Here is a 16,249-nt window from a genome sequence, read left to right as displayed (position 1 = left end):
GGAGGGGCAGAGAACATAGCTAGGCTCAGGCTGTGAAGAAAGACCTTGGCTGTCCCCGGAGGTTTGAGGTTCACTTCCCACATTTTGTATCTGAACAGGAGCTGAGACCAGGGTGTGTGGATGTTCCAACTCCAGCCAAGAACTTGCATTTCCATTCGCGAAAGCTACAACTTGAATTCCAAACTGCACTGGTATCCTCCCTGGGGGCGAGCTGTTAGGAACACCCTCCCGAGGGCAGGAGAACCCCAGTCATCTGGACGAGGCCAGCTGTTCTTTATCTCAGTGTTTAATCCCCTTTCTGAGTGAACACTCGGGCGAGGAGTGTGGCATTAAATGGTTCCCTATGCCCAACAATGGCTTCTAAAGGCCCCTGCCACCCTGCCACATCATCTACTGAAGACAAAGCCACCATTTTATGGAAAAAGATAACAGATCACAAATGGGGTGACATGGAGGAGTAGCGGATGGGGAGATGGGCTTTGGTTGGATGCTATCACATTTCCGGAGGATTCTTCTTGGCATCTCTAGACAGCTGTGATTTAAGGGGCCTGTCTAACATACTTTACTTCAGATGACTAAAATTTAAATGGTCTCTGTATTTTAAGAAAACATGACAAGAATGGGGGGGGGGGGTTCTGCATAACCCTCTACGCATCCTGTTACCCCGACAACCTGATGGAGCAGCTGCCGCTCAGGGTTCAGAATGTAAATCTCTTCTTTGCAGCTCCAGCTTGAGTAGGCTCCATACACAAACCCAAGCACACTGCACATGACCCCGTGAAAACCGGCATCTCCCCTCCTGGACGCAGAGGCCCAAGCCACATCTGTAGAACGCGTCTCGTAGAAATGCCAGCTGTTCGGCCTTTGGTGCAGCAAATGCGACCTCCGACTGCAGTCAGCCTCTCCGGAGCTGCAGCTCAGCTTTCCTCTAAGATGTTTCACTTGTCACTGAGTCTGAGATCTGAGTGATCTAATGGTGGGAGGGGACTGAGTCATGGAAACAAAGTGATTTATTTATTCAGCAATCCCTGGCAGGGCGGCGGCTCACTCGGTCATGCCTGAGTCTGCCAGTACTCCCCTAGCTCAGCAAGTGGCCCAGCACACGGCTCGGCTCAGGTGCTCGACAGAGTAATGGAAGCTGCCCCTCTGTCCTGCTGGAATAGCAGAGTGGAACAGTCCATGTTCCGAGCCTGAGCATGGGTCTTACACAGTCTGTCTGTCTGTCTGTCTGCATGCTGCCTCTTTTATTTTTCTTCTTCTAACTGTTAAACACCACCCTGTTCCTGATTGCTACTTTCTCAAGCACTGTGGCCTTGGGTGGCATGGTGCAAGGGCACTGAATAAGGATGGCGTCCCTCGTGCCGTGCACACTAGGTGTGCCCGGCAAGAGATGAAGACATAGCACACCCTTTTAACTGAGAAGTGTCGAGAAATGAAGATGCTCCAGGGATTCGGCGTGGCCGGAGGTGGCAAGGCAGGATGTCCTCTGGCAAAACTCTTGTTGCCATGGAAAAGATAACACACAGTGACCAACTCAATACATCCCAAGAAAGAAACCAAGTGGCAATCAGAGAGCCCTGAGCAGAGTTTAAAGACGAGGGCTGGGAAACCGGTCTAGTCAGTAAAATACTTGCCACTCAAGCAAGAGGACCCAAGTTTGACGGCCGGAAACCACTTGTGAAAATAAAGAAAGAAGAAAGAAAAAGCTGGTGAATGACCCCCACAACCCCAATGCTGGGAAATAGAGACAGGCTTGCTGGCCAGCCAGACTAGCCAATCAGCAAGCTCCAAGTTCAGTGCACCTAATGAGAAACTGTATCTCAAAAAAAAATAAGGTGGTGGCACCTGTCTTTAACCCAGCCCTTGGGAGGCATAGTAGATCTCTGTGAGTTTGAGGGCAGCCTGGTCAGCATGAGATCCCAGTCAATCAAGGGTGACATGGTAAGATCCTGACTCAAAGATAAAGAAATAGGGGCTGGAGAGATGGCTCAGCAGTTAAGAGCACTTTCTGCTCTAGTGGAGGACCCAGGTTCAGTTTCCAGCACCCACACCAAGGCTTACAACTGTCTATAACTCCAGATCCACGGGATCCAATGTCTTCTTCTGGCCTCTGTGGCACTAGGCATGCACATGGTGCATATATATATATATATATATATATATATATATATATATATACACACACACACACACACATGCTTGCAGGCAAAAAAACACACTTAAAATAAAAAATAAAAATTTTAAACACAAGAAATAAATAAAGCAAAGAACTCTTGAAGAAGAAATTTGATGTTGACCTCTGGCACACATGTGCACACATACTCGCGCACACACACACAGAGGGTGGGGGATTGTTCCTCTCTGGGGTAAGACTGCAGGGGAGAGGTAGACAGAGACAGAAAAGCTGTCTACAGCATAAACTTTTGAGTGTTTTGTTTTGTTTGAGACAGGGTTTCTCTGTGTAGCTCCAGTTATCCTGGAACTCACTCTGTAGACTAGGCTGGCCTCGAACTCACAGAGATCCACTTTCCTCTACCTCCTAAGTGCTGGGATTAAAGGCATACACCGCCACGACTGGCTCTTTTTGATGTCTTTTTTAACGGTTCACTGCATCTGAATTACTATACACAGTTACAATATAATAAAAATCTTTAAAAAATGTTTTAAGTCATATAAATATAAATAATGAAATAGGCTCAATCCTGCCCCCTTGCTTTCCTGCTTCCCACAGGAATCAGAAACGCCTGGGTTTCTTCACAGATCCTGCCTCACATCCCAGCCCTGCCAACATTCATTTAGCCACACCTATGTGGTGGTCTGGGGCTAATCGGGCCACCCAGGGCCTCCTGGATGCTGACCATTCCAAGAAACTGCCCTCACCTGGAAATCTGTCTCACTGCCTGGCTAGTAAAACCTAGTTCATCTCCTGCTAGCTCTTCCCAAACTCACTTCTCCTGAGTCCCCTATCCCGCCAGCTCTCCACACTGACAATGGGTGACGCCCAGAGGGGTAGGCCTCCTGGGACGAGCCTACCACCCTCCCAGTTGAGGAGGTAGTCAGTCTCTTAGATGTTCCCCATGTTTGCCTCTGAAACTGTAACCGTGTTGGGCTGTGCGGTACTAAGGGTGCGGGTGTCTGGGTGGCAGCTCTCTGCTGCCATGAGGCTTTGGAGTAGCCACGCCCCACACCCCACGGTAGAGGGAAAGTTCCGCTCATTGTTTCACGTCCATAATTCAAGGAGCAGGCCGGGAGATCTGATTGCGCTGCCTCCCGCCACCTACACACGTCTCTTCCGACTCAATGGAGCAGTCACGGACGGGGAGTGCTAGGCTGGCTCTCCCTGGACCATCGCGAGCAGCCCAGAGCCCAGCACTGCAGGGCTTTCCTGCCAGTCTTGTTTCAGGCCACGGCTGACGTCACTCTGATATTTAAAGGGTGAAGACGTTCGGTCACCCCCACCCTGGGTGCTCCCCTGTAGTCCCAGGTTACTCACACCTTTTTAATGCCATACTCGAAAGCCTGTTTAGCCAGACGGCCGGGCCCGTCCACCGTCTTCCCGTCGTCATCTGGCCCCCAGCTGGCGCTGTAAATATCAATGTAGTTGGGTCTGATGCCCAGGGACTTGGCCTCAACCACATCGGTCACATCGCCATCCAGCATCCGGATGCCTGCAAGCAGAAGGGGAGGCTCACTGTCAGCGCTGGGGAGTCTGAGCAGGGGACCAGTGAAGAACCCTGGGACCAGGAAGCCTGCCAGGGCTTGGGAGCCCCAGGAAGCTTATCCCAGGACACCATGCCACTAGGTTCCCAGGCGGCGCTTGTAGTCGCTAGTTTTATGCCCTTTTGAAACAAGCTACAGTCATTTTGGAAGAGGAAACCTCAACTGAGAAAATGCCCCCACCAGACTGGCCTATGTAGGGCATTTTCTTGCTTGATGATTGATATGGGAGGGCCCAGTCCACTGCTAGAGACGCTACCCCTGGGCAGGTAGTCCTAGGAGGTACAAGAAAGCAGGTTCAACAAGCCATCGATGAGCAAGCCAGTAAGCAGAGCCCCTCCGTGGACTCTGCATAAGTTCCTGCCTCCAGGTTCCTGCCCTGCTTGAGTTCCTTCCCTAATTCCCTCAGTGATGGGTATGCCTGAGAAATACACCCTTTCCTCCCCGTGGTGCTTTTGGTTATGGTATTTTAATGACCATCATACTTGGACAGTTTCTATTCAAACTAGTCTTGATACATTCTGGTCTGAAGCTAGAAGGGCCTATCTGGTCTGAACTGGTTTGGGGTACCTATGCAGTCAGACAAAACTATTCCTTAAGTGAATGGTAAGGGAGAATTTTCTACTCAGCATCCTATACATATGCATAACCAAGGGTGCATCTGATTAGTGCACAGAGTGAAAAGGCCTGGGTAAAGTAAGCCTGCCAATCCAAACAGAGAATCCCCCACTATACCCTCAGTAAGCAACTCTTCCTTCTCTTGAACCCCATAAAAGGCAGCCCCGAACAATAATCAGGACCCCTGAATACCCCCACTCGTGTGGCCCACTGTCAGCCTCCCTACCATATTTTTTTCTAATCTGTATGTAGTATAGCTTTCCTTCGGAACAAAGTTTCCTTGAAACTGTGCAGCTTGCATGGGCTTTTAGTTCATTCTTGAAGGAGAAGCCGAGAAACCACTGGTCCAGATTCCAGCCACCAGTAACACCTCCCTGAGCGTCTCCGGAGCCTCCTGGGCCCGGCTCTGTGTGTGTGATGGCCCTGCCTTTCACGGAAACGTTCTCCATCTCAGAGCTACTTAAGACATAATAGGAAAGCACAGCTTACACTCTTTGATGGAAGCTTAATAAATACAGAAATAACCAGGGATGACACTTAGTTTTTAATATTTCTTTTAATATTTATCTTCACCTGAAACACACTTTCATTCCAAATCTTTTCCTTTTTTGAGAAACTGAACTCCAAGTGAAGCGCTCCCTTGTGTGGTTACGGCTGTTTTCAAAGTATGGCTATGAACGGCCTTGCACTCTGGCCTTACCCACGTCAGGCCCAGGAAGCCCTACCTCTGCAGCTGACCTAATTGTGGAGGGGGTCTGTACCTCTCCTGTCCTGGACCTCCACAGGGATCTTCAAGAACTGAAATTCTGTTCCTGAACTATAATAGACATCCATTCATAGACAGGGAGATGAGGCATCTCTGTGGCCATTGTTCTGTACCCACAGACTCAACCCAAAACACATCTGAAAAACACCTGGGAGCACCCCCCAAAAAAGCTCAACTGTTTTCTGTATTATACTGGGATAGACTTTTTTTTGTCACTATTTCCTCAATAATAAACAACTATATACAGTCTTAATACTGCTATCATATATTATGCATAATCAAGTGATTTCACATATACAGGAGAATGTGAGCAGGCTCTATGTAAATGCTACACCATTTCATATAAAGGACTTTAGCCCAAGCACTTTGGCATCTCTATGGGCTCTGGACCTAGTCCCTGTGGGTCTACTGTAGTACTTCATCCTGGGATCAGGAGCTGGTTCCCAACACAAGCAGGAGCAGTCGCAGAAGCAGAGGTCCCAGAGACAAGCACCTCATGTGAATTAAACCCCAGGGTCCCACTTCACTGTACACATGGAGATCCTCATGTAACCCTGCTTCCGACTAGCTGCTGAGCTCAGAACCTTAATATATGCCTCCATTTTTTTTTGCCTTGTATCTTCTTGCTTAGTAGCACACAAGTTACAAATAAGTAGATATACTTTATCATTCAGCAAAATGTGACTTTCTTCCCTGTGTGGAATCGGAAGATTCATAAGCCTTCTCTTTAACCAGTTTTTCAGGTTCCTCTATGGTTTTCTCTATACCATCTGCCCCAAAGTTCCATGTTCATAAGCAAGAGGTCAATGCAGGCATCGCTAAGGAGGGATCGCTAAGGAGGGATCTTGGGAGGCTCTATAATGTAATGAGCAAGGCAGTAGGGCAGGAGGGCTGCTCTGGGGTACAGTAGCCTGGCCTTATACTTAAGTATAAGGTTTAACTGGAAACATCTGCTCTGAAGGTGTGGGATTTCTCTGCAAAATCAGTGCCAGAGAGATTTACTGAAAATATAAAAATGATACTACTACTACTACTACTACTAATACAATAATCTCAGAAGTTCAAGGGTGGTGCCCAGAGCCATGTGAGGAGTCAGCCGGGGTGCACAGACCACAGTGGAAAATGAGGATGGACTCAGAGGAAGAGCCTGTCCATTAAGGTTTGATGCCCCCCCCCCCAAAAGCAGCAGGGATGGATGTTGGCTTAGCGGCACCTGTCTTCTCTGGCTCTCCATCCACTTCCTGTCACCCTGCCACCTGAAACACCATGGCTAGTCATGCATAGGGACTTAGACACTACCACCCCAGGTCACCTGCTTCTGGCAGGGGAGACCCTCACTGCAGCAGGCCCCGCTCCGGCTAGCAGACACAAGAATGCGTCATGGGTGGGAGCCTTGCTCTGGCTGCCAACTGTGACCAGACAGGGACCCTGGAGGTTCTCTCATGGTACTTGGTTTTCTGTCTAAGGCCATATAGGAAGTCATCTGCACTATGGGCTGCCAAATGAAGGGAAAAGTACCTGGGATTGAATGTTCTTGACTCCACTGGATCTCAGTTTTCCTAACTGTGAAAATGGGCGTAATTTCAGTATCTAATTACTTCCCTATTTTCTGATGATATAGCGTATGGTATCTATGAAGAGGGACATCTGCATACCTGCTAGCTCTAAAGCCTAAGGGAATGATGGATCATACGCAATGCAAGCAAGAGGGTGAGACTCAAGGGATTGAAGAAGATCTCATGGAACCCTGCTTAGTTCTCAAGAGCGGGGACTGACATTGAATTGTTCTCTGGCTTCTATGTCATCCTGCGGTCTCTTTCTCTTGCAAATGCTCCTGGGGGGGGGGGGGAGGATTCCTCTGCTACCAGCCATGTTATTGATGTAGCCAAGGGAAACCCCACCAGAGTTGGCACTATGCTGGCTCAACTGCAAGCCTCCAAAACGGAGAGCTGGAGAAGACCCGTGTGAGAGTTACTCAGCTTCGGATATTTTGTCATAGCAATGGGAAGTAGACCGGTATGTCCTGGTTCTCAGTGGGGCTACAGAAATAGGAGAGAATTCCTTCTGCCTTTAGGGTTCAGCAGCAGACTCCTAGGGCAAGAGAGCTAGCTGGTCATGTGCGTGGCCAAAGCCAGTCCTGTGGTTCTAGTGCTGAAAAGGGAACCTGCTAGTCTAAGGTTTTTCATACCAGTTATAGATGCTGAGATGCCGATTTCTAAATGAGAAGAACGGAATACCAAAGAGACATCCAAAAATATACACAAACACACAGGCAGAGTGAACCCCACCAGCTCTCACAATGCTCTCCATCCTGAAGGGGGCTGCCTGGCATGTGAGAAGTTAAGTGTTGCGCACTGAGATGTTGACGGTGCATCTATTTCCCCAGCACTGACAGTTGCTAACAGAGAAAGGTAAATATTTTCAGTAGAAACCTGCTGTTCCAACATTAGCTTCAAATGTGAATGGCTCCCTGCAAATGCCAAGGAGAGGAGGAAAAAAAAAAAAAAGAACCAGTCATCATTTCTCTAATGAAAAAAAAAGAAAGGCCCATTTACTATAAATTGCTGGAGATAAAAATAATCTGGACAGATCATTTGGATGGCGAACTAACTCCTGTTGTTAGCTTGTGCTGGGCTGCTTTCCTGTGGGCAGAGCCAGAGCACAGGACACATAAACACAGTTTACCCCTCCACTCTGACGGCAGAGTCTGTGGGTTCCAGGTAGACAGATAAGGTGGTTGAGCCTGGTGACTTCACGTGTGAGGGGAACAGGAGACTGCAAACGGGAGTCAATCTTCACAAGATGATTCCAGGTACCCCTAGAAGTCCATCCTGGGGAGCACTGGGCGGGCTCCCCCCATCCTGGGGAGCACTGGGCGGGCTCCCCCCATCCTGGGGAGCACTGGGCGGGCTCGCCTCCTTTTAGTAACGCACTCAGGCCCATTGTTTAAATGTCCTGGGAGAACCTGGCTGAAACCAATGATCTTAGAAGTCTCTTCATACAAGTTAAAAGAAAACAACAGTTTTCTCATAGTGATCCATCCTTCCTCCCTGTTTCTGATTTATGTCGTGATTTTCTGGACTACAGGCTTGTGCAAAGCAAGGCAAACATGGCCACATGTAGCTGACCCTGTGAAGAACACACAATGTAGCTGAAAACTACTTTCTGAGGGAGCTCAGCATGAGAAGGAAGAAAAAGAACACATGCACACACGCACACACACACACACACACACACTCTCACACAGGCTCTGGTCCCATAGGAGAAGTCAGCCATATTGCCTGCCTGCCCGTTAATGTCTGGAGGAAGGCAGGGGGGCTGCCATGCTGGGGCCACTTTTGTTTATTGAGCAGTAATGTATTTCGCCTTTAGCTAATGAGCGGCAACGCAGGAGCGATGAACAGCAGCCAGGAAAATGAGATTTTAGCTTCCCGAGTGTGACAAATGGCCCTCCTCAACAAATCCAACTCATTAATCCTGGGTTTGTTTCAGTAAATCCACAGAGAAATGTTTGTTTGTTTGTCTTTTTTCCAGCAAAACCATAGTTCGTTCTATCCCATGAGTAGCCGTGCAGGGCAAGTTTCAACAGTTGTTCAAAAGGCCACAAATGGGGCTGGAGAGATGGCTCAGCAGTTAAGAGCACTGGCTGCTCTCTCAGACAGCCTGGATCTGGTCGCCAGAAGTCACTTGTTAGCCCACAACTGCCTGTGATTCTACTTACAGAGGATCTGATGCCCTCTTCCAGCCCCCGAAAGTGCTAGGCACACACATGGTGTACATACATACATGCAGGCAAAACAGTCACACACATAAAATAAAAATCATTCCTTAATGTCCACAGATCCACAGAACAGTCAAGTCTCATAATCTCCTTAGAATCTTTTAGTTTCTAAACACGCCCCACTTGACAGTCTTTTTCCAAGGACCCAGGAAGCTGAGGTCTACAGAGTTGTCAAGACACACCTATAATCTGCCTTTGTCCCAGGAAGTACAAGACAGTGTGGTAGATCATCAGAAAGCTGGGTCTCTCTCAGCCTCCCATGCTATTCCTGATCTTGCAACACAGCATCCATCTCTTCCCAGAGACAGAGGTAGCTGCAGCCAACAAAGTACCTGCATTCCACGGCTGCATACCACATGCACACACCCATGGTTTTACCTGCATACCATATATATGCATGCACCCATGGGCTTACCTGCATACCAAGTACATGCACCCATGGTTTGCCCTGCATACCATGGACATACACCCATGGGCTTCATACCTGCACCAACAAGATGAGGCTCATCTCCAAGTAGGTTCTTATGTTAACTGTCTTCTGATGCACTGACACTTGGGGGTCTTGCTAACTCTGAAGAGACTTTCCTCTTCTGCCTTGACTATCTTCCAGACATGGTAAATGACTCCCATAGAAAAGTATGTCTTTCAACTCAAGAAACTGGTCATCAAAAGAACAAATAATCAAATAAAAATGGGGTACAGACCTAAACAGAGAACTCTCAACAAAGGGATCTAAAATGGCTGAGACACTTAAGGAAATGGTGAACATCCTTAGTCATGAGAGAAATCAAAACAACTCTGAGATTCCATCTTACACCTGTAAGAATGGCCAAGATCAAAGTTGATGACAACGTATGCTGGAGAGGATGTGGGGTAAAGAGAACATTCCTGCATTGCTGGTGGGAGTGCAAACTGGTACAGCCACTTTGGAAATCAGTATGGTGATTTCTCAGAAAATTAGGAAACAACCTTCCTCAAGACCCAGCAATACCACTTTTGGGTATATACCCAAGGGATGCTCAATCATATCACAAGGACATGTGATCAACTATGTTCACAGCAGATTTGTTTGTCATAGCCAGAACCTGGAAACAACCTAAATGTCCCTCTACTGAAGAATAAATGAAAATGTGGTACATTTACATAATGGAGTACTACAAAGTGGAAAAAATAATGACATCTTGAAATTTTCAGGCAAATGGATGGATCTAGAAAACATCATATTGAGTGAGGTAACCCAGACCCAGAAAGACAAATATCATATGTTCTCACTCATAAGTGGCTTTTAGACATAAAGCAAAGAAAAACCAACCTACAAATCACAATCCCAGAGAACCTAGACAACAAAGAGGACATACATGAATCTAATCTACATGGGAAGTAGAAAAAGACAAGATCTCCTGAATAAATTGGGAGCATGGGGATCATGAGAGATGGTAGAAGGCGGGGGGGGGGGGAGGAAGGGACAGGAGTTGAGAAAAATATATAATTCAATAAAAAGAAAAGAAAAGAAGTATGGCTTCCACATGGAAACCAAGCAATCCAGGCTCTACCTGCTGCTTCCTTTAATGAGCCCTGGCGATCTGACCAGTGTCCCGTGGCAGTTAACAGATGACTAGGGACATTCGCTATCCTGCTGAAGCCATCTGAAGTAGCCAGTCCCAGCTACTCTCCTTGCCTTCCCCATGGGAACTGCAATGAATCTTCTGCTTCTCCTTGCTCCTCTGACTCCTGGCCAACCTTGGAGCATCCCCAGGAGACTGGCCTGGTGTGATGTGGCCTGTCCTTTTGGGAACTATGGGTCACAAGCTGCCTTTTCAATCAATGGCAGCCATCTGCTCATCAGATAGACTTGTCAAAACCTAAGTCATAAGGCAAACCACACTCCCTTCTCATAAGTGGGTCCTGTTGATGTCTCAAAGAATCACAGAAGACTAGAAAAGCCACCGCTATTGTCTAAAGCAGTGGTTCTCAACCTTCCCAATGCTGTGCCCCTTTAATACAGTTCTTCATGCTGTGGTGACCCCCAGCCATAAAATTATTTTCATTGCTACTTCCTAACTGTAATTTTGCTAATGTTATGAACCATAATGTAAATAATCGGATAGGCAACTCCCAAAGGAGTTGAGGCCCACAGGTTGAGAAACACTGACCCGGAGAGCTGATGTCTGCATTTTTTTCATGGAACAAGGGTTAGGATCAGAAGTGAATTTCTAGAGACCTAGGAATTCAGCAAGAAATGGAAGCTCGGGGCACAGGGCAGACAGCAATCTCCAGAGCTACATAGGACACCCACATATCTGCACCACAGGTAAGGACGGCGAGGAACCCCAACAGAGTGTGTGGCTGAGACAGGGAAAGGCTAGCCTCTGAAGAAGGCAAGGGGGCAGTGGAAATATGGTGTCGAACATCTGTGAGCCTGTGAGCCTTAGAACTGGTCACTAAGCCTGAGGCTCCACTGGAGTCTGTCCGTCTCAGGGTCACCAGGAATGAAGTGTCTCCTCAGTCCTTGGGGAATTAGCTCAGGAACTCTGACCAGGTCAGCACAGGGTGTCTGTGAGCCAGCTTCCCCTGTCCTACAGAGCGGTGTGTGGACTAGAGCTGTCTGGGGAGGGTATGACCACCAGGGTTTGTCTACCTCCTCCTTCCCAGGAGCCTCTTGCTGTGCCTGGGAATTTCAGGCCCAGCGGGCAGGCATTTTAGACAAGAATGTGTGTGGTGAGGGACAGGGAAGTGGGGACCCCTCTTCCTGGACAGCACTGGCTCCACATTCCCCAAATCTCCCAAGCCTCCTGTGCATTTTAAATCCTTCTGCTTTGAAGATTAATCAGGAGCTTAAACGGCTCCCTTAAAATGTTCGCAAGCCTAAACTGCTTAATGGAAGCACTAATGAGACTGAATTCTGTGACTCAAAATGAACATAATTAACCAATCTGTGGCACAGATTAATTTAGTTGTTATGTATTTAACATTTCATGTTTATGAAAGGAAAAAAAAAAAGAACATGATTTAGTTCCTAGATCAAAACATAGAACAAAAACACCAACAGAAATCTGTTTCCGTTTCCTTCCCGGAAGACAAGTGAACACAGCAGGAACTGGGAGACTGAGCAAGGGATACTGCTTCAAAGTGCCAGTCAAACTCTGGGGTCTTCAGGTACTCTCCTGCTTTGTATCCTTGAGCCACCAGCTCCTGAGCGACTGTCTGGGGGACCCAAGTACCTCCAGCTAGTGATGATTCTCAGAAGCAGGGGGACCCCTAAACTGTGTGCTTCATGGTAACTCTCTTTCCTCAGGAAATCGGAGTCTTATTGAGTAAGTGCACATGCAAGGTGCTGGCTAAAGCCTGCCCTGCACTACGGAGCATTTCTGGCAGCAATGTCAGCTCAGGCTCAAGCTGCACCTGTGTCCCCAGAGCTTTATACCAGAGGATGCTGAATGCAGCTTGCGGGCCAGAGGTTGCTGAATGCAGCCTGCGGGCCAGAGGATGCTGAATGCAGCCTGCGGGCCAGAGGATGCCGAATGCAGCCTGCGGGCCAGAGGATGCCGAATGCAGCCTGCGGGTCAGAGGATGCCGAATGCAGCCTGCGGGTCAGAGGAAGCCGAATGCAGCCTGCGGGTCAGAGGATGCCGAATGCAGCCTGCGGGTCAGAGGATGCCGAATGCAGCCTGTGGCCAGGAGGACCTGGTATCGTGTGGACTCACATTCCCAGAGCTATGGTCTGAGTGGGACCTTTGCATTCTGCCCACACCTGCAGGATGGGCCATGCTCAGGGTGGGGCGGGGTGTCCGGACTGGGAGGTACGCTGCTGCTGGAAGGTGCAGCCAGCTCCCCAAAACCAATGCCAACTGATAACAGGTGCAACAAGAGGGAAGAAGCATTGCAAAACCAAAAACAACACAACAACAAAAACAAACAAAAAAGATGAGATGATCTCTGGATATGCCAGATTATTTTAAAATAAAATGAACAATTTGTAAAAATAGAATTAAAAAAAAACACGGAAAGACAAGTGAGAGAGGAGAAATGTTGAGTGAGCAGGGAAGCCAAGGAGGAGTACAGCTGCCCTTCCTGCTTCCTCCAGTGCTGTCCCATTATCCTTTCTCAGCTTCGGAGGGAGAAAGAGGTCAAGTTATGCTGGAAGGAACGCAATCACCAATGTACTTGCACATAGCATAAGGACTTCCCTTCTGTTTCTAGCCACTGGGCTCAGTGGCAGCTGACCTCAAAATGTCACTACTATGCCCTGGCATCAAAGAGCTAGGATAGCAACCCCAGTCCTCAGGTCATCAGGCCTGCGTTCACCTGTTCCCTCTGCCTCTCAGCAACAGCAACAGCAACAGCAAGACACTGCAGGTGACAGCTGTTCACCTCCCAGCTCAGTTTAGTTTCCAGTGGTGAGACAAGGCCATGATAACAACAAATCAGATTCCTTCTGAGGACCAGATGTAGAGACAGAACGCTGAAGGGTTTGGTACAGCATTCCCAACTAAAAGCAGTCAGCAATGGCTGCTATTCTTGTAATAATAATAAATAATAATAATAACAACAGCAACAACAACAATAATAATAACCCCTAAGGAGACTGGAGCAAGCAGAGAGTGAACTGAACACACAGCCTACCCCTCCTCAGGATCCAAATGCCCAGAACTAAAAACACAGAAGAGAAGGAAAAGAACAACTCTGGAATAGGCATGAGAAGTGTTCAGAGGAACTGAGACAGCACAGAGGAGATGCGGGAGGCAGGAGAAAACACCCTGCTTCAAAGTTTGTTTGAAGGAGAGCAATTCCAGAAGGGCACAAACCCCTGAGGCCTGAGCTGCTAGGTCAGCAGGGATTCTGTGCAAGCATCCCTGCAGGACAGTTGCATCCATCCCTGCAGGTCTGGGCTGCTAGGTCAGTAGGGATCCTGTGCAAGCATCCCTGCAGGACAGCTGCATCCCTACAGGCTGAGCAGAGAGCAGCACAGAATTGTTCAGAGATGAATCAAGGGAGAGATGGTGGGAAGGCCAGAGGGAGGGGATGAGGGCCCTCCAGCACCAGGTCTCTGTTCTCCCCATCACAGGTAGACCTCTGCCAGGAGACTGATAATCACTCACAGCCAAGAAGATTTGCGAGTACAATTGTGAGCATGCAACCAGACCCAGAAAATATCTGAAGAAAGCCAAACGCCAAATTGGAAAGTAACAGAGCTAGATGGCATGGCTCATGCCTGTAACCCAAGCATTGCAGAGCCCAAGGAAGAAGGATGCAGAGTCTGGAGCCAGCATGGGCAACACAGCAGGATTCTGTCTCCAAAGAAACTCCACAAGCCAGATGATTCCCCCAAAGACAGGGATAAGAGAGTACATGCAGGCAGGGGGCCTCCAAAATGAGTATCAGTATGCACAAAACGATGCACGATAGTCTCAGCATCTGTTAAAATCAGTTAGAGCTCTCCTGTTTCCAAGAAGATGGGAGAGACATTATTCACTTCCTTCTTCCTGCTTCACCAAGCCCAACCCTGGAGATGGTATATGAAACAAAGGGGAACTTTGACAGGCAGACTGGTCCTGGATCTTGTTCTGTTAAGAATAACATGGTAGTGGGATCTTGTGTCATCTTCTCCTTCAATTTTAATTTGTGTGTATGGGTGTTTTGCCTGCACACACATCTTGTGTACTATGTGTATGTGGTACCCCCACAAGTAAGAAGAGGGCACCGTATCCCCATGGGATTGGAGTTGTGAGCCACCATGTGGGTGCTGGATATCAAACCCAGGTCCTCTGAGGAGCAGCCAGTGCTCTTAACCACTGAGCCATCTCTCCAGCTCCATCGTATCTTCTTTGTGTGTGTGTGCTTTGTTTTGCTGTTTTGCGACAGAATCTTGCCGAGACAGGACAGAAAGATGGAAACTTATGAGCACATGAGGCAAGAGCAAGGAGGGGCGGGGCTTGGAATGTCCTTACAGTAGCTGTGGTCTGGATTCTAATACTCCTCCAAAAATGCAGCTGAAGTTTTCACCAGCTGAGACTTGAGAATTCCAACACAGTTAACAACATTTGCTTAAGGCTTTCTCCCTTCCCAACTGTAAACCCACAATTTTCTAGGAAGCTCACAAGAAACCCACTTACAGTAAAATGACGTGTCCTAACCCTAGTAGTGGCTTCTGGTTTATCTTATTAGACTGTAATCCCAACTGAGGTGTCTCCAGAGCTGCCCTATAATCCTATTTTTCCAAAAAGAGTGGGAAAAAAAATCTTAACAACCCTGCAAGATGTAACATGGGAGCTACCAAAATAATGCATAAGTGCTGTCCAGCCACATCAGGGCAACTCTCCCTTGAGAAGTGACAAGCAGGCTTGCACAGGACAGCCCTTCCCTGAGAAGCCCACATCTGCTCTCAGGTTTGCCTAATCTTTTCCCGAGAGCCTTTCTTTCTATTTTTAATAAACTCAAACTTTTTTTTCATACCAGTTTGTCCTGAAAATCCTTTCTTCAGCATGGCCAAGGATCCAGTTTTGACGGAGTAGAAGACTCTGAAAAAGGACTCCTCTGCCTGTTCGGATGACAGTGTGGGGTAGAGTCTCCTACCCTCACCTACCGCTGCCTGCTGCTGCCACTACCGCTATGCATCTCAGGCTGGCCTTGAACTCTCCACCCTCCTGCCCCAGCTTCTCAAGAGCTAGGATTACAGGCACACACCACCACACTCAGTTAACTGTCTTCTTTTTAAAATTTCATTTAAACTAGAATTAGAGATAAAGATGGTGACCCAGAAATAGCACTAGAAACAGACAAAAAGGGAAAAAAGGAACAAAAATTTTATTTCTCTAGTTTAAGCACCAGGAAAAGGAAAGCCTAGCAATCCAACAGGAAACTTTTACCGAACAACTGGTCTATCCCAGCCAAACAGCACAGGGAAATATCTTACAGGGAGGAGACTAGTGAGGTCTACACCTCACTCAGGCTGTAAAATAACTATCCGTAGTCTGACTAATTATATGGAATTTACACATGAAAACATATTATAGAAAAATCAAATTGGAATATAAACAATACTTGATCACCCTTCAGGGAGGCAAAGAAAAAGGACAAATCAAAGAGCAGGACACCAATACAAAATGTCAAGCATGGCTTGATTGGATATTAAGAGCAAATTCGGCTGTTGCAGAAACAGCTGACCCGAGCTAGTGGAAACTCACTGACTACTTGGCTACTGACCAATCAGTGTTTATTTAAAATATAATTGACAGAATACAATTGTCCCATACCATCAAGTGATGTACAGACTTGGTTGACTCTCCATGGGAGGCCTCACCCTCTCTGAGGAGTGGATGAGGGTGGGGTGGGGGGAAGTTGGGAGGGTGGGAGGAGGGGAGAGAGAG

The 16,249-nt window shown here is 47.8% G+C and overlaps 1 protein-coding gene across 2 annotated transcripts in view; it reads right to left on the bottom strand.

Moving 5' to 3' along the window:
- Positions 1 to 16,249, bottom strand: part of Pcsk6 (proprotein convertase subtilisin/kexin type 6) — a 192,935-nt gene that overhangs the window by 92,541 nt on the left and 84,145 nt on the right. For both annotated transcript variants that reach the window (XM_050149192.1, XM_050149191.1), the window contains exon 7: positions 3,496 to 3,668. In XM_050149192.1, coding sequence (XP_050005149.1) covers positions 3,496 to 3,668 — 173 coding nt within the window. The remainder of the gene's footprint in view (positions 1 to 3,495; positions 3,669 to 16,249) is intronic.

The sequence above is a fragment of the Alexandromys fortis genome, unplaced genomic scaffold (assembly GCF_014885135.2).
Source record: "Alexandromys fortis isolate MF-2015 unplaced genomic scaffold, M_Fortis_MF-2015_v1.1 scaffold_67, whole genome shotgun sequence".
Classification (NCBI taxonomy): Eukaryota; Metazoa; Chordata; class Mammalia; order Rodentia; family Cricetidae; genus Alexandromys; species Alexandromys fortis.
The sequence above is the reverse complement of the archived record's forward strand: the minus strand, read 5'-3'. Positions and strand labels throughout refer to the sequence as shown.